A 25,379-nucleotide genomic window follows, 5' to 3' on the forward strand; every position below is an offset into this window, starting at 1 on the left:
CTTACACCTTGCATCCCTCCTGCCTTGAGTGTGGGAGAACACTTCTGTTTTAACACTGCTCTTGGAAAGAAAGCCTCCGTCCCAGGGGAGGAGAGGCGTCTGCAGGGGCAGAGCCTGCTGCTACCTGCAGGGTGCTCCCCAACCCCCCACCCAGGCGCCTGCTTTCGTCCCCTCCCCTCCTGCCTTCGTCCCCTGCCCCCACCTCCTTATTGGTGCTGGTTTGCAGCGCTTGGCTCCTGTGCCTCCGCTTCGTGTTTGAATCTGGCTCGCCCCTCCGTATTATGTCTGCACTCCGAAGGAAATTTGGGGACGATTATCAGGTAGTGACCACTTCGTCGAGCGGCTCGGGCTTACAGCCCCAGGGGCCAGGGCAGGGCCCGCAGCAGCAGCTTGTGCCCAAGAAGAAGCGGCAGCGGTTCGTGGACAAGAACGGCCGGTGCAATGTGCAGCACGGCAACCTGGGCAGCGAGACCAGTCGCTACCTCTCGGACCTCTTCACCACCCTGGTGGACCTCAAGTGGCGTTGGAACCTCTTCATCTTCATCCTCACCTACACCGTGGCCTGGCTCTTCATGGCGTCCATGTGGTGGGTGATCGCTTATACCCGGGGCGACCTGAACAAAGCCCACGTCGGCAACTACACTCCTTGTGTGGCCAATGTGTATAACTTCCCCTCTGCCTTCCTCTTCTTCATCGAGACCGAGGCCACCATCGGCTATGGCTACCGCTACATCACCGACAAGTGCCCCGAGGGCATCATCCTCTTCCTCTTCCAGTCCATCCTGGGATCCATCGTGGACGCTTTCCTCATCGGCTGCATGTTCATTAAGATGTCCCAGCCCAAGAAGCGCGCCGAGACCCTCATGTTTAGCGAGCATGCGGTGATCTCCATGAGGGACGGAAAACTCACTCTCATGTTCCGGGTGGGCAACCTGCGCAACAGCCACATGGTATCCGCGCAGATTCGCTGCAAGCTGCTCAAGGTAAGTGCAACCCTCTCCTACCCCACCAAGAACGAGCTACTCAGAAACCCAAAAAGTCAAATCCCTGGGCACCACTCTGCCCTCTCCTCGGGTTTTCCTTCCACCACAGGTAAACTTCTTTGGAGCAAGGAGGCGGTAAAGAGAGCTGGGGATTGGACAGAGGACATAGTTGCCAGTTCTGTTTTTGCCCCTACTTTGGTTTTATGCTCCTCACCTTGGATGCACTGTATCACACGGGGGGGTGGTGGTGGTGGGGGATGGTGATGGTGATGAAGAGTGCTGTGGGCTCCTGGAGCTTAGAAGGAGACAGATGCCCTGCTCTGTGCTGCAGCTCTGTCCTGTGAGCTCTTTGGGTTTGCTGTCAACTCAACACTCCCCTAAACTTCAGGCACTAAAGCTTATATTTTGAAGAATTAGGTGTTGAAGTTTCCTTAACTTTAGTTTTGGGATTCTCTTCAGTGTACCCCCCTCCCAATAATACCATCAGGTGGATTACTTTTTTTAGGACACAGTAATGTAACTGTGGTCTTCTTTTAAACAAGCATGCAGATCCAGGCAGCAGTTAGTAAAGTAGAAGACGCCATATCTGTTTCTTTAAAATTGTTATTTTTACTAAATATTTTCCTTGAGATATATTCCGTGAAAGCTTGAGTGCTTTTCCTGTGGAGTCTCTTGTTAATTTTATTCTTAATTGCCTGTTTCTATGAAGCCTTTGTCAATTATAGACTTCACTTGAAGCTTTTCAGCATCCATTAAAGAAGACTGCTTCCTAATATCGTGTTGTAAACGCTAAAACAAATTGCTCATAGAGTAGTTATTAAGGTCAGGTCTTTATAGCCCTGAGAAGGTACCATCACAAAGAAGAGTCCCTAGTTATTTACCAATTAGAGTCTGGGAGGAGGGATTAAAGTCTAGTTCTCACAGTCTACAGGTGTCACTTTTCTTTCTTTCTTTCTCTTTTTTTCTTTCTTTCTTTTTTCCTTCATTTCTTTCTTTCTGAGAGATTTTTTTCCAGAGTGCTTTTAAATGTTCACAGATTTAAAAAGATAACCTCAAATGAGTAGTTCATTATTGAAAAAGAGTGATCTAAAATCATGTAAAGAAGCATAGACAGGTTCTGAACTTAGAGGTAATGAAATGACTGATATCTAAGTTGAGGGAAAATTTTGTCTTTGAAATTACAGTTTGCACCATTCAACTATGTATTATTTTATACAGCTCCAACTTGTTATGCAGTTAAAAGTGCTTTCCCAGGATTAAAAAAAAATGTTTTGCTCTTATGTCACTTTCATTATCACTTATAAGATCTCATCCTAATTATTCTTGACCAAGTTGCCCAGTGCAGTGCTTGAATTAAAGCAGTTCACTTGCCCTGTCACTTCCCATCACATGAGTATTTCCTATGCTGCATAAGACAATAAATGACTTTTTTTTTGATATCAGAGTGTAAAATTTTCAGTCTGATTCTGGTGTACATTTTCATAAGGATAACTATGATTATGTAATTTTAATTGACTACGTTTTATAATATACTTAATCTGCACAGAATTGTTACATTTTAAGGTAGCATTTTGCTGTATTGATGTCTGTTTAATTTAGGTGACTTGACAGATCTAAGTAAGTGGCTGAGTTGCAGACATGCTTATGGCAGTGTTACTGTGTGTGCTCCTTTCTGTGTGTGAAGTGACCTCTTCCTCTGCTTCATTAGGGAGACCTAGTGGGCAGATAGGAGCACTTCGAATGTTCAAACCGTGCTACAGCCACTGCCAAGGAATCTGTGTGTAGCTATCACTTTGAAACTTTCATTAAGTTTATCCTATTCACAAGAGTTCAAGTTATTGTCATTCTCTAATTTTTCACACCAGATAAAACTGGTATTTTTTACATGCAACTTATTTTAAATATTCCCAAATTTTATTTTAACAAGCTAAGGATATAATTGAAGGATTATTGACACAGATGTATACAATGAGTTTGAGGTTCTTGGTCTCTACAGTGGTACATATACCCATAGTGATTTTTCTATGTAATGCTATGGACCACATTTACCAGAACAGTATCTTGAATTAAGAAATAAAATATTATAATGTTGGAGCAAGGTGCTATATTGATACAAGGTGATAAAAACAATATCATTTTAAAATAATAGAGTACTAGTGATGTACTGTCTTATGATTTATCAGGAAGACATTAGTGCTGAAAGTAAAAGTGATTAGCATGTGATATTAAATATATATTGAAAATTATAGTGAAGTTAATATAGATCATTTTAAATTTGTTTGTTTTTCTGATAGCCAGGGTAAATATAATGAATTCTTACAGTTTTTTTAATCCTTTTTTTACACTACATTGAAGCCATATCCTCCTGAGGAATTAATAACATTGAGCAAAATTAGAGGAGACATTTGCTTTAACAAATGACCCCTATTTTCTGTTATAGACCCTTGAAGTGACCTAAAACAGTCAACTATGATATGGGAGAAAAACTATATCAAAAGCCAAAAGTTTTAATATTTGTTATCAATTGTGTATATTCTCACAAATTTCAGTTCACATATTCAGTTTCCTATTGTAATCATTTTAACACTTCAAATACTATATTTATGTGTCTTCAATACCTAATATACAGAATTTTTATGTCAGTAAGTCAGTACACATATAATTTCTTATAATTTAACTAACATTTTCCTACTCGTATTTTATTTGTTGAATGAAAGACCTATTATTGGCACAAATATAGATTTAATGAATCATTATAAAGCATTTTCAATTCTTTGGACAACACTGAGAGCGGGAACCTGCCTTTCTAAGACTGGATACTGTGAAGTTTTTCATACACAGTTCTTTGGAGTTCCCAATTATCTGATGGAAATGATTCTAACTTCTCTATTTAATTTCAATTTTGCTTTTCACTTACATGAAGGAAATTTTCATTTAAACTTCGCCCCTCAGTTTCATGCTTGAAAACACTGACATTTCTCTAACTAATCAAAGTGAAAACTCCTAATTTTATGATTAGAGAGGTCAATATTTTCTTATAAAGTAAATAAAAAGTGAAGGGTATAACTTGAAGTTATTTTAAATGTCTACAATCTAGTTAATTATAAATATACCTCCATAAACTATTTTAAGGTAAATATTCTTAAAAATTTTCCCTCTCATCATGAAATTAATATTTACTTAGTTTTACAATTTATTTTACTTGTCTTTCTGTCAACCTAAGGAATAGAGATTAATTAATACCATGACTAGATTAATTTAATGTATTCGCCTATAGAAGTTTTTTGTTGTTGTTGTTGTTGTTTTTGAGACAGGGTTTCTCTGTGTAGCTTTGTGCCTTTCCTGGAACTCACTTTGTAGACCAGGCTGGCCTCGAACTCACAGAGATCCTCCTGCCTCTACCTCCCAAGTGCTGGGATTAAAGGCGTGCACCACCACCACCCGGCCGCCTATAGAAGTTTTAATGAAAGTGCCTGGACTGGGGAGTTGAAAGCTCTGGGACCAAGCTGGTGGAACATACAACCTACTTTGGGTCTGAAGGAAGTGGAAAGTTCAAGTACTTTTCCTGTCCCTAGTCATTAATGATTGACTGTCCTTATTAGAAGAAGAATAAAATAATCTTCAATGAACTGTTTAAGAATTTATAGTTCATTATTCAAACATTGCCCTTTACATTTAAATAGTTTTATAATACAAACAAAAAAGGCAACTATTACAGCCACACTTTAAAAGAGGTAAGAGGGAGCCTTTTCATGGGGATATTCTTATTTCTTCATATTTTTATCATTGCTAACAGTCTTTCTTTTGAGACCCTACATAGCTTTTAACTCTCATCCATTAAAAGGTATAAGACCACATTCCTTTCTTCTTCTAACATCATGTACATTGTCTGTGTATACCTCTTCTTTTCTCCATTTATATGGCTAATCAAAATTTGATGCTGTGTGATTTCTGCAATAGGAGTGTGATCATGCTCAGATGCAACAGAAAACAATATTATAGTTTGCAAAACCATTCGGCTCTTTACTCTTTTCTTGGTGCTGGGAACCTAAAGTCTTATGCATGCCAGCAAGCCTCTACATGGAGACACAACCTTTGCCAAACTTTTTATTATTATTGATGTTATTGTTACTAATTGTTACTATTATTATTTAGTCACTGCAGGAGGTCTAACCCAATGACTAACCATTCTGGGAAATTATTTTACCACTGAGCTACATCCCTAGACATATCCAAGCATTTTACTAGTCAGTAACCACAATAAGTTTTGGATTTTTTCATAAATGTATTGATTTGTCTTTATTTCCTATCTTGTACTTAAATATAATTTTGCTTTTCACTGTGTACAACCTCATCTTGCCTTCTTGACACATTTTACAAACAGATCTTGGTTGAACTTTCCTTTATAGCCTAACCTTCTTTTAAAAACATCAATCCATAAAAAATGGGTATATCAGAATAAGATCAAAGCTTTCTGCCAGAGTATTGGAGAAGTCTAAGATGGAGTCCCTAAGAACCACTAGGAGCTAGGTCTTGTACTATTTGTTTTAGATGGAGTCGTTCATTATAGGCTCAAAAACTAGTACAGTAGCTATTTATTTTAGCTTTGCTTCCTTTGACACATGTGTGACAATTCTCTAATAGGTACAGATGTTGAGCTCTTTCTAAAAATCTGTACTTATCATTCCTTTTTACACTAGTAGTAATAGCTTTTGGGTTGTTTGGGTTTTTATTTTAAATATGGTTCTTAAAGAGTACAGGGTGCCTTGTATTCTTAAAATAAAGTATAAAGACAAGTAAGGGATGTGAAAACCCACAACTAAACAGCAGTAGGTAAGAACAAATGATAAAAAAAGAAGCAGGAAAAGGCATTTCATGGATGGTAGGGTGTTGTTGAGTAGGAAAGTAATGTACAAACAGGGATACAAATCCTGCCCATAGTTATTATAAAGTCAACAAAAGACCCCCATAGTGACACAAAGTAGAGCTTTCATTTGAACAGTACAAAAGGCTCACATAATCTATTGCAAGATAAATTACATTACATCTAAATAAGGCATATTCCTTTCATAAAAATGGACATTTTATGGATTAATTAGCTTAACATTAAAAAAATTATTTTAGACTTAGCATTGACTTTCATCATTCTACTTGAGCTGAAATTTCAAGCTTTAATCATCCAAATAAATGCACAAAGGTCTATCCCAGTCCAGATGAATTTTTTAGTCTCCATGCTTCTCTAACTACCTTAAATTCTGACATGATTGTCATAAGTTTTGTCATAGTTGCTTTGAGTCACCGAAGCAGTTTAATTCCTGGTCTTAGTACATGTCTTAGACATATTTCCTACTTTTAGCTTTAGGCTATTGCTCTGACTACGCTCTATGTATTATTCTTTGTGACTTCACCATATACTTGGTGTATATAAGCTCATAGATATGATATGACACATTTAAAGAGAAGTAAGTTTCCAGACATAAAGATAGAAGGTGGTAGGAAAGACTGTGTGGTCCTCTTCATCTTGCTCTCCTTTCCTTATCACTAACTATACAGTCCCTTGTCAGTGAGAATTAGGGGAAGTGGAATGTGTGGCCAGGTCACAGACCATGGCAGAGTCAGGCAATGATGAGTAGGTCATAATTCCTGTGCCCAACTTCAAACTGGGACAGAATACAAATACAGGTCAGAGACGGGATAGGAAGTTTCTGGGCAGCATTAGTGAAGTGTGGCTCTGGAGAATCAATATTGACACGTGGCCACCTAACATCCAGAATGACAAGGGCTGAGTGCAGGTCTGCTTATGTATGCCAGGACAATGATAAAAATGTTTATGTGTATATACCTTCAATTATCTTTGTTCTGCTGAAAGTAAACTATTTGTTTAAAATTATCAGAATGTGATTCTTCCTTCTGAGCATATGTGATTTTTGATTTTTTTCTATCTGCATTAAAAACATACTTGATTGTCTTCTATACTTTTTTGGAATCTGAGAGGACCCAAAGTTGTTGTATATAGATTTTTTTGAAAGTCAAAAACATCACTCTATAGTTAGGTAAAACCCTTAAAATACATTCAGAGATTCATTTCATTAAATGTGAATTCTGTGTAATTGAATATTGCTACATAAATATTTTAATAAGAATAATAACTTAGAAGTTATTACCACAATTAAAATTATACAAATTATTCTGAAAATCCATATTCATGTAAACAATTAGTAAGCCTTAGAGATCCTCAATCTTTCCTCTAACTCAAAAAAACTTTGCTTCATTACTAGCAACTAGCTTGACTTTGGGATGATGGAGCAATATTTAGTATCTTTCTATGATTCCATGAAATCGAAATTCAGTTGTTTGCAAGCCATTTTCAGATCAGAGGTTCATCAACTTATCTTCTAAGTTGTTAAGAATTTTCCATTGTTTTCTTTCCTCCTACCTTTACTTATTTTCTCACTCATTCTACAGCTTTTATGAATCTTTGTTATCAGTATTATTAATTTAAATATTTTACTATACCATCTAAATTTTTAGCAACTGTTTTGCATTTCAAGGCAATGTGGATTATTGTCTAATCAACCACCGTTTCACAGTTTAGTCTGGGTAATAGTCCTGGTCTATGCTCCCTTTAGAATAGGAAAATTGTAGGGTTGAAAAATCTAAGTACACTAGCCACAAACACTCTCTTAATGGCAGTCTCCATCATGATTCAGAACTCTTACAGTGACACAATTAAGAAAGATTAAACTCCTTTTATCTAAAAAGATTCTGTCTATTGTCAAAGAGCTCTATATTAAGCAAAGTAGTTGTTAGCCACACAAGACAGATAGCCGATGGGATATAAGTGGTACTGTAGAGTACAGCATATTATTATAAGGCCATTTATAGAGTTATCTTTTCCTCTTTATCTTTATTTTCCATATATGTGCGTATGTCACAATTCTTTAAACAAAAAGTCCCAACTTCTCTTCCCCCACTTAGAGTAACTTACTTTTATATTCATTTTGTTAACTTTGTTCTGGAACTTCTAGGCACTTATATCAGAATCAGAGCCCATAGATTATAATTGTTAGAAATCCAGTATACAATGTGTCTGTTTTGTGGATGTATGTAGTGGGCACCTACATTTTTCTGCAGTATTAAAAGTGTTTGGCTGATCAGTGATAGCAAAACTTGATTCCAGTCAGCAGTCCAGACTTCAGAGAGGTCCAGCCTTCCAAGCACCTCTTCTCTGACAGCACGTCTTCCACTTTAGACCTGCTCTAAAGCCTTCTGTCTGGTTCTAGTTATTAATAGACTTCTTAGTCTAGTACCAAGTCAAAAAGACAAACAAAGATCAGAAAATGAATGAATTTACATTTGAAATGTCTGATGTCCTAACAGACATGACAAAGACTTGGATGATAAATTTGGAAATATGTGTAAAGTGTCTCAATACATTAAACAGTGCCTGATGGAAAACAACTTCAATAGCATGTATGGGGTATCACTGATATTACAAGAAGCACCAGAAGCGCCTTCCAAATAAATGAAGATATTAGCACTTTCTCGAGAATGTCACACAGGGAGATCTGGATAGGACATGGAGTTGTCAGGACACTCTAGAATGGTGAGAGGTGGATTAAAGAGTATTAATTTGAATATAATGAACAAGCACTTTAAAAATGAAGACATGTTAAGTCTGAATGAAATAAATCTATGTATATTTAAATCTAAATTGGCTATCTCTTAATAAACCACTTTGCTGAAAAATCAGGTCTTCCCAATTCAAGCCCGCTCATCTCCTGGTAGTCTGACTGACTTAGGCCACTTCCTTTCTCCAGTTGTTGAAAGGTTAGGGAATATTAATCATAAACCTTACTCTAAAGCCACAGGTATAAATAACAAATATATCAAAAATTAGGCAAATTTTAGTACTGGTATACCATATGATAATCAAAAATTGTCTTCTTTGGAGAAATATTACAAAAAATGACTTTAAAGACATAGTCCACTCTGTAGTATAGAATAACAGAAATTAGAATAACTAGTAGAAAGGACCCAATTTAAAGTCATTAATTATAGATTTCAGAATATCACCTTGTGCTTGTATAGCACCTGATGCTTCTTAGGCGGGAGAACAATGAAGCGGGCTTTGTTTGTCTTCATTCTTTTCGTTGTTTTCTGTTTGTTAGTTACTATTTTCATTTGTGAATCAACTATCAATATACAGCTGGCAGTTGGGAAGTTGTTAATATCACTTTATTTTACTAGCTTGGCAATATGTTGAGACTATACGTGTCTGGAAATAAGCTTCAAACAGGTATTTTTCATGTTGATTTGAAAATACCAATTGCTTTCCAATATTGGTTGCTAGAGCTGAGGTTTTGATTTTTGGATTATCAGGTTTTCCCACAGATGAAAAACAAAAATGTGATCAGGAACCTTTTCTTTCCCTTTTCCTTTCCTCAGAAATCCTCTTTCCTCCTTTTCTTCTACATTTACATTCTACCTAAAGAAGAAAAGTGGTCCCAGTGTTTTCCCTGAATAGTCTCCTACACAAATAGAAATTTCAGTATTGCCAATTGTAATGGAACCTCTCAAACGAATCAGCTCAGCTTTTAAAGCCCTGTTTGGTGATTGCAACCATGACATACCACCACTGATTCAAAACTACTCATTTTTTTTTTCTTCAGTGAAAACAGATTATTCAAGCAGTTCTTCAGAATTTCCAGCCTTATTTACCAAACATGAAATCTAATATATTTGTTGCAAATGAAAATAATATTCCTGTTTTAAAATGAGTGTTTCTTTTGGACAGATTCATGCTCTAGATTCATTTTCATTTATTAACTTAGCTGATGAAGGGTCTTAAATATACCGAATTCTTCCAAGTCCTATTTAGCCACTGGGAATAAAACCATTCCCACTACTTTTTTTCCTGTATAAGTCTAACTAAACAGCTCTTATTTTGCCTGTATTATTAATGTTAAATCTAAATATTTGCTTGTACAGCTATTGTGTATAATAGATGTGCTAAGCAAATTGAAAATGAATGAAACAAAAAGAACAAGTAAGTCCACTTTTATGGTTTGCTGATACTTGCTTTTCATTCACAGTCTTAGAATATAACTGGATTGTTGAGTTAAGCTTTAGAGTGATTATATTGAAACAAAATGCTAATGTACTATGAGACTTTTTAATGAACTATTTGTCAAAGACAGCTACGTTAAAATTCTATTTATTTAAAAGGGTTTAATAGGGCACATTTGGCTATATTTTAAAATTCATAAATAGAGGAGTAGAGAACTATATTACAGTTTATTATCATTAAGAGAATGAAAATCATGAACTAATAGCACATGCCTTTTAAGACTATCATGGTACATATCACAATTCAGTATGACAGTGTCTTTTCTGTTTTATATTCATTTGTTACTTTACTAAATTACCAAAAAGAAAAAAAACAATTATTCATTTTGCTTTTCAAGAAATCAACAAATCTCTTTTTCAAATGTGGTCAGCATCTTTCATCTTCACAACCTCCAGTGGAACTGCAAAATGATTTGCTTTCTGGGAAGGCAACTCTGGCATGCCACTGGTTGTCATGCAGAGATTTCTTTCAAGTAGTGTGCACATACACATTCAGTTCCACAGTTGTGTTCACAGCCATTGTTGCATTAGACATTTGTCCAAAGCTCAGGAGTTAGGGATGGGTAATTATAGCAAATTCTTTATTATAAATAATGCATGTATGTTCTGCATGAGCTATGTGGGGTTTCAATCCATTTGGTAAAATATAGCTGTATAATGATTGCTTGGATTATATTACTGATGATTGATAGTGCAGAATGTTGGCAATGATTTAGATGATTGTTAGGATACCTTGAAATTTTCAGTACAAGTGGTGATTTCTTCTCTTTTTCTGTGTGCTTGTCTAGTCTCGGCAGACACCTGAGGGTGAATTCCTTCCCCTTGACCAACTTGAACTGGATGTAGGTTTTAGTACAGGGGCAGATCAACTTTTTCTTGTGTCCCCTCTCACAATTTGCCACGTGATTGATGCCAAAAGCCCCTTTTATGACCTATCCCAGCGAAGCATGCAAACTGAACAATTCGAGGTTGTCGTCATCCTAGAAGGCATCGTGGAAACCACTGGTGAGTAAGAACATTGATGTGCCGTCAAGTTTTTCATTTAGAATTCTTTACTATGTACCAGTACCTGCAATAACTGGCCTAATGTCTCAATTTACAAGCATGAAAGTAAAGACATATCATTAACACCCTGATCGCACAAAGTAGACAGCACTTCAAAAATGAAGATTGTTGTTTTGGTGGCTATATACCTGGGTTACCAGTAATATTGATTAAAACTACTACTTCAAAAATGAAGGTTGTTGTTTTGGTGTTTACATACCTGGGCTACCAGAAATAATGATTAAAACTACTACTTCAAAAATGAAGGTTGTTGTTTTGGTGGTTATATACTCGGGTTACCAGGAATAATGATTAAAACTAAACTAAGCTGATATTTTAGAAATGATTATGCTGTACTTTCTTAATAACAAAGATTTCCTATAATCATGATTTTTTTCTTTCAAAATTTAAGGCTAAGAAATCTTTAGGGTAATTAGTCATCAGCCTGAATTCAATATGTGTTTTCTTGACTTATGGTGGTAAAATGGAGGGTCGGGGGAGTTTATTGATAAAGCTCTGGCATCTACTCTGTGGAGCCTCATGGGAAAGTGTCCTCCATGTTTGTGTGTGCACACCGAAGCAATGCTATTGTTTCAGAGCAGAGCAGCAGTTTCCATAGCTAAACATTGACTATAGTTTTTATTTCAAAACAGGATTTTTTTTCCTATTCAGTTTGATCAGTCTTTAAGCATCCAATGCCATTGGAATGCTCAAACATAAATTTCTACTCTCTGAGGAATGTTAGGCAGACAAAGAAAAGAATCAATAAATTTAAGTGTATTATTTGGGCCATAAATATTGCCAGTTATGTTTGAAGCCTGCTGAGTATTTGAGACTAATGATACATGATTATCCTCATAATTACTTATGTACATAAGCAAATAAACATTTATACAACTTGACTTTTACATGTTCTTCAGGTACTAAGAAGCAAGAAATATTTTAGTTTTTCCCCACTGTTTTTTTTTTTTTGGACCAATAACATCTTAATCTTGAAATGCTAACTGTTAAAGTATAGCAATACTGGAAATCACAGTGTCAAAAATATAAATTCAAGTTTCAGGCTAGGGTGTCTCTGATTTCATTGTACCACTTTTCCAAGGAGTAGGCAGGTGGCTGCCGTTTTTTTATGTCTGTGGCATAGTGACTGTTTGAAATTAGACAAGGTACCATTTGTCTCTAAACTACATCTTTCTCTTTATAGTGAGGTCATTGAATGACCAACTCACAACTGACCTTTGATATTGCCTTATTTATTAATGCTTAGCTTGAAATTAAGATTTTTGAAAAGAAGTGACAAAAGATTTATTAAGTCAGAAATATGACTTCTGTGTGTTTTGTGATGTGCACTCCTCACTCTGTCTTCACTTTAGAATCAAATAGTGTTAATATTTTCGTGAAATATGCTACTTAATAAGGAACCAATTTAAATTTACTTTGGATGTCAATTTTTGTATATCATCTATCACAATAAAATGTTATATTAGAGCTTAAAGAAAGGTACCCCAAATTTTACTTATTACTTATAATATGTGCTTTTTAAGTGATTATTAACATAATCATTGAGATAAGTGAATTTCTCTTTTTGTGTGGCAATCTTAAAAATCCCCCATTTTCACCATTACTTATGTACTTGTGTACTCATTCATCTATCTGATGTCTCACCCTAACCTCTGGAATTTTTAAGCATGAAAACATTTCCCTACAAAATCAGTTTAAAGATGAAATATTTCTTTAGGGTTTTTTTTTTTTTTTTTGGTGTGTGTGTGCACGCATGTGCATTTGAGATTTATTTTATCTTTAATTATGTAGAGGTGAGTTGGTGTATGTTTACATGCATGTGTGTGCATTCAGATGCCAGAAGATAGTTTCAGACCTTCTGGAGCTGGAGTTACAGGCAGTTGCAGGGCACATAACTGGATATTGCGAATGGAGTTAAGGTCCTTTGAAAGATCAGTAAATTCTTTTAGGTCCTGACTCATCTCTCCATCTCTTTATTTTGTGTTTCATGACCTCATTATGTTTGAAGAATCTAGACCAGGTTGTCTGTATTAGTTCTATCTGTACCTGATTTTCACATACACATTAATTCTTTTTGAGGTGTGTGTGTGTGTGTGTGTGTGTGTGTGTAATAATGTCTTTTGTTATTGTTTCTACATCAGTATCTTAAGGGCGAATGCTGAAACACGTGACTTTGTAATTTCAGCTGTATTTCGGAGAATCATGATTAGTAAATGGTGCTGTGTAAGGTCAGATGGAATTTTGCACCATCAATTATTCATTACTAGTATTGATTTTAGTTTCATGACATTCTTCACTCTTGTATTTTTATCCTGTCTGTTTTGATGAAAGTCAACTGGCAGAGAATACTTTGCACAGGTAATCTGAAACTTGGGTGGAGACTGAATTACTTACTTAGAGATTGCTTTTCATGGCAAAGAGCACACATTCTTCTTCCTTTTAAAAATCTCTTAATTAAATAAAATACAAAGTGAAACCACTGCTTGTAACACATACTTTAAGGAAAATTCATCTGATATTTCATTTATATACCCAGCACAGCTAATAGAGTCTTACACTGTTCAAATTCTGTAAAACCTGGTTCTAGCCCTCATGTACTAGCTTGATCAAAATAGCACATTTTTATTTCACTTGATCATTTAACAATTTTATTGAAATATACTCAGATTTCATCTTGAATAGTTTTTTCCCTGTATGCCTCAGTCCACAATAAAAAACAATCTTTCTTATGGTATTAATTTTGGGAAACAAGGCAGATAGTTTCAGTATGATTCATGAGGCAAGAACATGATTCTTTTCCTATAGGTTTTGGGTATAGAGCCTTGGGATTGAACTTGTACTTGGTATAACTTTCCATCATGTTTGAAATTAAAGAACCAAGATTTGTGTTATTCATTAACTTAACATCTAAGTATTAAATATATGTTATTCATTAACTTACCATCTAAGTATTAAATATATGTTATGTGCTTGCAAGAATCTAAGGAACTAAAGGTATAATGGTGACTTAGACAGGACTACTTTCTTCCCAAGGTTTATATTGTAAGTGACAGAGACATACAATAAATCACAAATAAGGAAAACGTTAGCATTGTCAAGAATTAAATAAAAGCAAACCAAAAACAAAACACTCCCCTCACCCCTCCCAAAGTCAGTTGGTAGTGGGGGATGTTAAAAACTGAAGACTGCTTTAGGTTGATGTTCAGAAAATGTTCTAAGGGAGGTGACACTTAACCTTAATCTTAGCTGCTTGATCTAAGGGCAGAATATGACAGGTCCACAAGAATAGCTGGTGCAAATGCCTGGATGTGGAATAAGCTTTGTTTGTTTTGGTAACCGAGAGAAAGCCTATGCTTGAGAGTAAGAGCTAAGGTTGTGGAGTGTAAAGTGAGAAGTTAAAGTGGAGGGCTAGCTGTCACTGTCGAGGATCTTACTTCACTGAATGGCAGCATTAGGGGTTACTTAGAAAGAGGAGTTATCGTTTAGTCAACTCCACTGATACATAACAAAAATCTATTTTCTCCCTCTGACATGTAGTTTGTTTAGAAGTTACTAACTAATTTCTTGGAAATTTATACAGTTCTAGACAGTTCCTTTGTTCCTGTCAATCATCCTCACCTTCTGATCCCTGTGCACCCGCACTTCTTAACTGGTCACTTGTAGAAAATCCTTTACTAAGAATTTTTTAATTTCATGTTGTTTTTGCTTCTTCCTGATCCTGTGGTCTCAGCAGGAATAGAGAGGACCAGAAAGTAAGAACCCAGAGGCTTCCTGATTTACACAGAGAATAAGGTAGCAGCCTAAGACTTCTAAATTAACCCTTTCCCCTCCCCTTGGAAATATCCAGTCACCAGACTCAGAGATTGTTGCTCTGCTTAATTGAAAGGAGCCGGGCTCCTGTACATGCCACAGTCTGCCTGGGTTTCAGCAACAGCCTTTGTATCTTTGCTCCTACGGCAAGTTCCTGCCATAGAATTTACCTCTAACTTCTGTTCTCTTCACTGCTTCTCCCAGGAGAGTGAGCACTGCTGGACGCAAACAAAGTACTGCAGATTTGGCTCATTAGAATGGGATGCTTTCAGGCTTCAATCTGGTTTCTGCTGCTATTTGGCAGTCTTTTTAATTGTCTTTTCTGTACTCTCAGGCTCAGTCCCCATGGGATCTATTTTAGACCTTTCTCTGTCTCCATGCCCCCAGTCCCAGCTGTCCTATCTCTTTCCTGGCATGTCATCTCTCCACCCATTCTATTAAAAACTATATGACACTTCAATTTTTGTACATTTTTTTTTTGCTTTCACCCATTTCTTATAGTTATGTTCTTTTCTTTCCTGGTATTTGTTACTAAGGCTTTTCTTTCTTTCTTTTCTCTTTCTTTCTTTCTTTCTTTCTTTCTTTCTTTCTTTCTTTCTTTCTTTCTTTCTTTCTCTCTCTCTCTCTCTCTCTCTCTCTCTCTCTCTCTCTCTCTCTCTCTTCCTTCCTTCCTTCCTTTCTTTTTCTTTTTTTCTTTCTCTTTTCTTTTGAGACAGCTTCACATTCTCTGACCAGGCTGACCAGAGAACACATGGCAGTCTTGCCTCAGCATTCTGTGTGCTGCTCTGACCTGCATGAGATAACAATCTGCTTAGTTATGCTCCTTAAGCATGGTTACCTGCCACCAATGTATCCATATTCAGTACCTACTAACTTCTTCCCATTGATCCCTTTTCTGTGCTCTAAAAATCTCAATCCTTTCTTTACAGGAGTAATGCCATAATTTTTCCATCTATACTTTGAAGATTGTTTTCCTGAGATTCAGAGGCATGGCATTCTTCCCCCACATCTCTGTCTTTTCTTCTTTTCGGTGTTTTCTAGTCTTTCTTTATGTCCTTAACCCTGGCAAATTTGTCTCTATCAGCTGTTCTACTGATTCTCCCAAGCTCCCTGACCTTACTTAGGGTTTTCTTTTTTGTTTTGTCTTGTTTTCAGTCATAGCTCTCACTACTCTACCACTCTACTCTTCATCTCCAGCTAGAAAATCTTTCAGTCATGATTTTGTATATTCTCTTAATTTCAAATCGTTTTCTACTTAGACAGTGACATTTTAATTCAGAGTTCCTTTTTCCAAGAACTATGTCATCTTCTCATCTTCCAATTATAATATATTTTATTTTGGAGCAATTATCTGTTTTACTAACATTTTTTTTAAATCACAGATCACCCCTTTCCTTATATCCAGCTAATTTATTTATTGCACTAATACATCTTGAGAACTTATTATTCTGGACCCTAGAAAACATAATTTAGAAAAATAAAATTTCTGCTCCTCTGACTTTTTCTGGGAGGAACACAAGAAACAAATGGGAATGTCAGGAAGTGGGAAGTGCTGTTAAAAACAGTAATGAAGGTCAGGAGGTACTGGGAATGCAGAGGCCAAAAGGCCACAGTGAATAGTGACAGCTGAACTTTGAGCAAAAGAAATGAAATGTCTCAGCTAAGGTGACTCTAGGTGAAGGTGCCAGCGGGTGAGAGTGTTCCCAGGCAGATGCTTCTATTCTCAGTAATGGCTCTTTTGTTACCTGTGGTTACCTTCTGCCCTCCTGTTTAGGCATGCATCAAGAAGGTACTTTGAAATCATGGTTGTTCAGATGAGGATATAGCTTCTGTAGGAGCTCTGCTCACTAGCAGATTGCGTATGGCAGCCCAGTACTTTTACTTAAGACCCAACTTTCATTGTATGCCTGTGCTCAAAAATCTTAATGACAACTAAATAACAATACACACATTATTTTTTTTTTCGAGAAAATTAGACTGTACCTCTTCCTCTAAAGCTCATGCATTCACACTCATTTTTGCCTTTCGTGTTTGTGATCATGCTAAGTTTTTTTGCCTAGGATGACATTTCTCTTTCCCAAGACTGCAAGAGCAGCACAAGCTCTGAGTTTCTCTTGAGCACTTTAGCCCATCGTTTTCTTTACTAGGTCATTAAGACTTGTTAACCATGCACGAGTTATTACTTAAATGCTCCTTTCAGAAGACATAAGCAGTATAAATATGCAAAAGTAGAAGCTCTTTCTTAATTACATTTGCTGTTTATTAACATGTTGATTGATTAACTGTTCAAGTGTCTGTATTTGATATAGTACTGTGCTCAGTGTACCATTTCATAACTTGTTTTATTATATTATCTATTGTTGCTGCCTTATGTCAAGTCATAATGCTGCATCATTAATTTGAATGGCTCTATTGTATGCTAAGACATGCTTGTCTTAATCTTATACAACTAAGCCTCTAATCTAGAATCTTTAAATATTTTCTTTTTAACAAGGCAAACACTATTGATAGCTTTAATTTATTTATTCCCAACTAGCTATTTTAGATAAATTATTAGAGATAGAATTATTGGGTGTGCTGGTCAGTTTTTTGTTTATTTGACATGAACTGAGATCATTTGGGATGGAAGAACTTTAACAGAAGAATTACTTCCCTCAGATTGGTATGTCTATGGGCATGTCTTCATTTTCTTTCTCCCTAACTTGGGTTTGGTCAGTGTTTTATCATAGTAAGAAAAAGCAAGCTAGGACTTTTGATTATGTACATATAAATCTGCTTGCGTTTATTTTATCTTTAATTAAATTTGTAATTATTTTATAATGTTGGTGATTGAACTCAAGTTCTTTTTTTTTTCTTTCTTTTTTTTTATTTTGCGATACAATTCAGTTCTACATATCAGCCACAGATTCCCTTATTCTCCCCCCTCCCGCCCCCCTCACCTTCCCCCCAGCCCGCCCCCCCATTCCAATCTCCTCCAGGGCAAAGCCTTCCCCACAGACTGAGATCAACCTGGTAGACTCAGTCCAGGTAGATCCAGTCCCCTCCTCCCAGACCGAGCGAAGAGACCCTGCATAGGCCCCAGGTTTCAAACAGCCGACTCATGCAATGAGCACAGGTCCCGGTCCCACTGCCTGGATGCCTCCCAAACAGATCAGGCCAATCAACTGTCTCACCCACTCAGAGGGCCTGATCCAGTTGGGGACCCCTCAGCCATTCGTTCATATTTCGTGTTTCCGTTCGTTTGGCTATTTGTCTCTGTGCTTTATCCAACCTTGGTCTCAACAATTCTAGCTCATATAAACCCTTCTCATTCTCGCTAATTGGACTCCCAGAGATCCACCTGGGGCCTAGTCATGGATCTCTGCATCCAGATCCCTCAGTAGTTGGATGAGGTTTCTAGCTCGACAATTAGGGTGTTTGGCCATCCCATCACCAGAGTAGGTCAGTTCAGGCTGTCTCTCGACCATTGCCAGCAGTCTGTTGTGGGGGTATCTTTGTGGATTTCTGTGGGCCTCTCTAGCACTTTGCTTCTTCCTATTCTCATGTGGTCTTCATTTACCATGGTCTCCTATTCCTTGTTCTCCCTCTCTGTTGTTGATCCAGCTGGGATCTCCCGCTCACCCAAGCTCTCTTTCCCTTGACCCTCGCCCTTCACTACCCCCACTCATGTCCAGGCTTGAACTCAAGTTCTTACTGGAGTTAGAGAAGCTCTGTAACATGCCACCACATTCTCAATCCAAGTTCTTTAAATATTTTTTAGTTTTATTTATTATTTTATGTTTATGAGTGTTTTGCCTGCATATATGTATGTATGTAGATCACGCACATTTCTGGTACCTGTAGAGGTCAGAAAAAAAGCATCAGATCTCATGGGACTGGAGTTACCGATAGTTGTGAGCTCTCATACGGAATTCAGTCTGGGTCTTTTGCAAGAATAACAAGTGCTCTTAACTACTGTGCCAATTTCTAGTTCTTTTTAAATATGTAATGTATCTCAGGAGTCCTAACTGAAATGGAAATATCAATAAGCAACTGTAAATTAATGTGCTCATTTCTCCATATATCTGACCAAAGTAAACATTTTAAAAAAGGTTTGTCATCATTTTCAAACCTTTGATTAGTGATGAGGAAGAAAGCGTTCCACTTGCCTGCTTACTGGCTATGCCTTTTGTCTTACAAATTGTCAGTTAATATGTCCTCTTTTTATGAATAAACTGTATAATTAGTAAGATAATATCCCTGGCAGGTCTTATTTTTTTGATATACACATTTTCTTTATGCAAATCCAGGGAAGTATATTGTATTTATTTCATAAATACTTTATGGCACACAAGGCAGAAGGTTATCAGAATGATACCTTGGCCTTCTAGTCAGAAGGATAGCAAGTGTGAATGTGAGGGTTCATTTTGCTAAGGGCATAACAGACAATTTGAAATGCTAAGAGAAGTGTAGAGTGACTGATGAAAGACAAGCCTTGGCTGATTCCTAGATAACTGTCCAAATGTAAAGTGCAGACAATAAGACTGTGAAAAGTATTAGTGTGCTCTGATGATGCTTCATGGTAGAAAGTTCCCTGTGGCAGCAGGTAGAAGATTGATTCAGTGGATCCGAGACTGACTACAGACCAGTCATTAGGTTGTTACATCAGCCCAGAGCAAAGGTAATTGAGTTCTGTTTGAAATTTTGTGGCTGATGCAACTGTGTGGCTATTGGAAGTAATGAAAAAGGCCTCAGGTTTGAAAGCCGTTACTTGTGATTAAACAGGAATGGTGGGGAAACGGCCCTAGGCTCTTTCCCACTGAACTTCCACAAGTTACTGAGAAGCCTAGATATCTGGGGGGGAGGAGGGGTTAACAAATAAAATAGCAATAACAAGCTATTGAGTCTTTTCTTTACCCATGAAAAATCACTAAAATATTCTAAAAAGAAAATTTCAAAGAGTACCATTTTACCTTCATAGTAAGTGAGATGTGCCATCGTTTTCTTCTCTTGAAGATTTTACGGTATTTAGCTTTACTATCGGTAATCAGTCATTGGGCCTTTATGATCTTTTGGGAAACAGCGACCAGCAAACTGCCTTGTGGCACCTAAAATGAGGCTATTCCAATATATCTACTAGAAAATTTATTCATCTTTCCTTATTGCATCCTTTCTGAATTACCAGCTTTTGAGTGAGTCAACACATAATTTAGAGCTAAGAGTTATTAGCTTCCCATGTTAGTGGCATGTAATTTGTATGGATGGGAGGTCTCTAACTAGCATATTCACAGTAACTTCCATGATTATTTATTCAATAAATTGTTATTGCTTCTTAATTGTGATTGTACGTACATTTTTCTTTTTACACCTTAATTAACCAAGTCAACATAAATCTCAGACACTAAGATCCCTGTTTAAACTAAAGCAACTTTTTTTACAAGCTGTTTCTAAACAATAGTATACCTTATTGTTTTCTTTTGATAGGTCATAGAAAATTTTCAGGCTAGCCGGGCGGTGGTGGCGCACGCCTTTAATCCCAGCACTCGGGAGGCAGAGCCAGGCGGATCTCTGTGAGTTCGAGGCCAGCCTGGGCTACCAAGTGAGTCCCAGGAAAGGCGCAAAGCTACACAGAGAAACCCTGTCTCGAAAAACCAAAAAAAAAAAAAAAAAAAAAAAAAGAAAATTTTCAGGCTAGAAAAAAATAGCATATAAGTATTGAAGCATGAAGGAGGATGAGGAACTAGAGCAGCCTACCATTAAAAGGCTTTATGGACTATAAGAACTTCAGTGATGAAGCTAAGAAAGTCCTGAGCAAACAGAGATGACTTTTCACACTCTACAGAAGCACAGATTATTAGATCAGCCTTACTGAATGCTAGCTTCAATTCCAATGGATTTTACTTCATTGATAATGGAATAGAATTTCCTGTTTGTTATCTTCCACCATTTCACTTAGTCTACATTTATCAATATTAATCCTTCAAAAGAAGGGAGGACATTTACTCTTAGTTTGTCCATGGTTTTTAATTGCTCTTTTATGGTTTATTTGATGCAATACCTAACATCTTTGGATGGAAGTTTCTCATTTCCCATGCAGGACTTTGCGGTGAGTGGGGATTCCTGGGCATGCAGCTGGGATCTAGCTGGGTCTGTGCTGTGGGATGTTCTGTATGTTAAATGTGATGCTCTGATTGGTTAATAAATAAAACACGGATTGGCCAGTAGCCAGGCAGGAAGTATAGGTGGGACAAGGAGAGAAGAGAATTCTAGGTAGTGGAAGGCTGAGGCAGAGAGATGCTGCCAGCCGCTGCCATGAGAAGATGTTAAGATACCGGTAAGCCAAGAGCCACGTGGCAACTTATAGATTTAATAGAAATGGCTTAATTTAAGATATAAGAACAGCTAGCTAGAAACCTGCCACGACCATACAGTTTATAAGTAATATAAAAGTCTCTGTGTGTTTACTTGGTTGGGTCTGAGCAGCTGCGGGACTGGTGAGTGAGAGAGATTTGTCCTGACCGTGGGCCAGGCAGGAAAACTCTAGCCACAGCTCTGCCATTGTTACAGTTTTGTCTAAGACTGCTAGGAGCAAAAGAAGTTAGGAAACTTCTTGGATAACACAGTTCACCCTTAAATATAAGCACCGAGAAATAATATTGAGAAATAATTTTCCTCCTTTTATTAAACAAAGATTCTTTTCTCATACTATATAATCTGAATACAGCTTCCCCTCCCTCTATTCTTCCCAGTTCCTCCTCATCTCCTCTCCCACTTGGATCTACTCTTATTCTGTCTCTTATTAGAAAAGAATAGGCTTGCAAGAGATAGATAGCAACAAAACATAACAAAATAAGATAAAACAAAAACCACCATATCGAAGTTGGACAAGGCAAATCATCAGAAGGAAAACAGCCCCAAGGGAAGGCACAAGAATCAGAGACTCACTTGTTCACACATTCAGGAGTCCCATAAAAGTAATAAACTGAAAACTATAGTATATGTGCAGAGGACCTTGTCCAGACCTGTGTAGGCCTTGTGATTGCTACTTCTGTCTCTGTGAGTTCATATGAGGGCCTAGTTCTCCCGGTGCTCCCCATCACCTGTCTCCCTTACTTCTTCTTCTTCTTCTTTCTTCTCCAAGGTATTTCTTGAGATATGAGGGGAGGAATTTGATATTGACATCTTGTTTAGAGCTATATGTTTGAAGGTCTTTCTCGCTTTGTAAATGTCTGGCTGTGGGTCTCTGTATTTGTTTCCATCTACTGCAGAGGAAGCTTCTCTTGTGACAGCTGAACAAGTCCCTGGTTTATGAGTATAGCAGAACATCATTAGCAGTCATTTTGTTGTTACTTTCTTTTTAGACCAGTAGTATTTGATTTTATTCTTGGCCTCTGGGCTATCTTATCTCTGGTTCTTGGTCAGCCAAGCAGTGTCAAGTATGGGTTCTGTCTCATGGAGTGAGCCTTAAGCCAAATAAAACACCAGTAGTTATTCCCACAAGGTTTGTGCCACCTTTGTCTTAGACTATTTTGCAGACAGGATAGATTGTAGATCAAAGGTTTTGTGGTTGGGTTGGCGTTTGTACTTCTCTTTTGGTAGCCTTGCAAAATAATTTTCCATGTCAAGACACTAGAACATGGGTGTGAAGATTCTATGCAGGTAGCAGCTAAACATAATGTCCTTTTGATTAAAGTATTTATTGACTGTAATACACCTTTAAATTTTAAAGCATCTATTTACTTATTTTTGAGTGTGTGTTGGTGTGTGCCACATGTGTTGTTCAGACAACAACTTTCAGGAACCATGTGAACTTTCCATTTACCACATGAATCTCAAAGATTGAACTCAGGTCAAGTTTGACACAAAGCACCTGTGCTCAATGAGACAGCTTGATGCTCCATCAACTGCAATACATCTTTAAAAAACTCAAATTTATTACTATTTGTATTTAAATTTTATTATAATTTACATGTACCCATAAGATATGTGGAAGATGGAGGAGGGAAGAATTCATGGCAGGCACATGAAGGTCCAGGAAGACTGCTGTGGACTCCATTCTCTATTTTCAACTTTATTTGGGTTCTAGTGGTTGAATTCAGATCTTCAGGCTTGAATGGCAACGGCTTTACCCACTGAGCCATTTCGCGCCTCTCAATTGTAATACCTCCTGAGTAAAATTTCCACATTCACACATGTTAAAACTGAAAGAGAACATAGATCTTTAGACTTATGCAATCTTCAGAGATGGAGTTTGTGTTGATTCAGACTGTGCTGATCAATGTAGCCAAATGCAAATTAGTGTGGGAAGGAAACAGTGAAAATCAGGGGTATGAATTAAAATGTGTTGCTGTTCATCATCCTAACTATGAACAAGATGTGATATCTATTGTGGAACATTGTGTAAAGATGTGACATAAATGCCAAACAAGGATGCTGATGCCACTCACGGATGGAGACTTGCTGCACATTCATTAGATGCAGAACACAGCGTGCAGTTATTTACTGATGCACAGGAGGGAATAGCATTATGCTTACGACAAAGTTCAGAAAGACAACTTTCATTTCACAAGAAGGCAAACATTGGCAATTAGTCAATGCCAAACCATTTTGGACCTTTCTTTTCTGAGGACAAATTTGCAGAGATAACATAGATTAAATAGAAAGAGGCTTTTAATAGACAATGATAGCAAATGGATTAGATTTTATATTCAGATGGAGTGAATGTAGCTTGACAAATTAGAATTCTAAGCCCAATTTGACATTGTCTCACTGTGATTAGTTTTTACTCTGTTATTTCCATGCCTTGGGCTGTTTCTGAGAAAAAGCTAAGATCAGTGACCTACTCAGCTCATGGCAGGCAGGAACCTCAGCATGGAAATTCAAGTGGAAATCAGTGCTGCTGTGACATTGCTACTGCCCAACACAAACACCAAAGCAGATGACGGAACATGGGGTTACTTCGAAAGTGTGGTATCTTAACGTTTACTATGTTAACGGTGAGGTGGCATCAAAACATGGAAATGGTATCTTTATGGACAAGAGTGTTGAGGAAAAGGTAGACGGATATTTGATTCTATACTGTTCAATGGAAGATTCACCCTTGATTCTTTTGGTTATACATAGGCTGTGTTTGCTTTGTTTCTTTTACCAAAAATTTCCTCATCAACTTATGAGTAGCTTGATCCATGGCTGCTGCCAACCTCAGGACAGAACTATGTCTAGACTGTTACCAAGAGATGATTAGATCTTATAGCTTTTTAAAGAAAGAAATTTTTAGTCTCCTTCCACATTACTGTCAAGCAATTTTCCATATATCTCTAAGCTAATTTTTTAATATAATTTAATCTCTTAATTTTATTATATCTAATTTAATTTTTGTTTTTTGTCAAAGTTGGAAACTGTTCTGTTTTCATAGCCATCATTAGTCATGTGTAGTTAGTACCAGGTAAACTGTGTATTACCATTAAATGCAGGTAATACTGACTCTTTAGAAAGCAAGCTGTCTCCCCTTACATATAAGTATGAGAGAATAAGTATAGGAGGGGCAAATAGATTGTGCTTTGAGGATGAAAGAAGGCTGGGCCTTACAGATGGAACATACCTACCTGTTTGTGGATGTTCTCACAGCATTTATTTTCATACTTTTTCTGTATTAAGTGTTTACTTATAATGGAGCCTGCACGGGTCTGAGCTAGGCCCTCAGTGGTACTTCTAACAGTGGGAGTGGGGGCTGTCTCTTACTTTTTTGCTTGCTTTTGAGACCCCTTTCCTCCTACTGGGTTGCCTCAACCAGCCTTCATATAAAGGTTTGTGTCTAGTCTTATTATAACTTGCTATGCTATATTTGGTTGATATCCCTGGGAAACGTGCTCTTTTCGGAAGGGAAACATAGGAGGACTGGATCAGGAGGTCAGGGGAGATGGAGGGGAGGGACTTGTAGGAGTGGAGGGAGGGGAAACTGCAGTCAGGATGTAATGTATGAGAGGATAATTTTTTAAAAAAAGGGTTTACTTTCTGACTCATGCTCTTGATTCAGCAGTTCCCTAGAAATGGCTTCAATCTTTCCAAATTTGGAAACAGTACTTTGAGAATGGATGAGCAAACTGATGTAGTCTCTTTGTATATGTATCTGTGTTTCTTTGGATTAGCTTTATCAGCTCCACAAATATTTCAACATGTGTTATCTGTCCACAAGTTTTGCTTTGCTGTGAATTTTCCTAGCTCTCCCCCTCTTTTTTTTTCAATTATGCTTTGTTTTCCCCCACTTACCTTATCACACATTCCATACAAAGCTTCCCAAACTTACAGAATATAGTCTACACATTTAAGTGTTAATATTTATGACCTATGATTGTTGAATAGTCATATATTATAGTGGTGAAAAAAATTCAGGTGTCTTAGGGCTTTAGGACA

General features: G+C 37.2%; 1 protein-coding gene across 1 annotated transcript in view; it reads left to right on the forward strand.

Annotated features, from left to right (window-relative positions):
* Positions 1–281: 281 nt before the first annotated feature.
* Kcnj3 (potassium inwardly rectifying channel subfamily J member 3) overlaps positions 282–25,379 on the forward strand; it is a 152,762-nt gene continuing 127,664 nt past the window's right edge. Inside the window, exons 1-2 of the mRNA XM_059260478.1 lie at positions 282–983; positions 10,901–11,117. Coding sequence (XP_059116461.1) covers positions 282–983; positions 10,901–11,117 — 919 coding nt within the window. The remainder of the gene's footprint in view (positions 984–10,900; positions 11,118–25,379) is intronic.

This window comes from Peromyscus eremicus, chromosome 4 (genome assembly GCF_949786415.1).
Source record: "Peromyscus eremicus chromosome 4, PerEre_H2_v1, whole genome shotgun sequence".
Lineage (NCBI taxonomy): Eukaryota > Metazoa > Chordata > Mammalia > Rodentia > Cricetidae > Peromyscus > Peromyscus eremicus.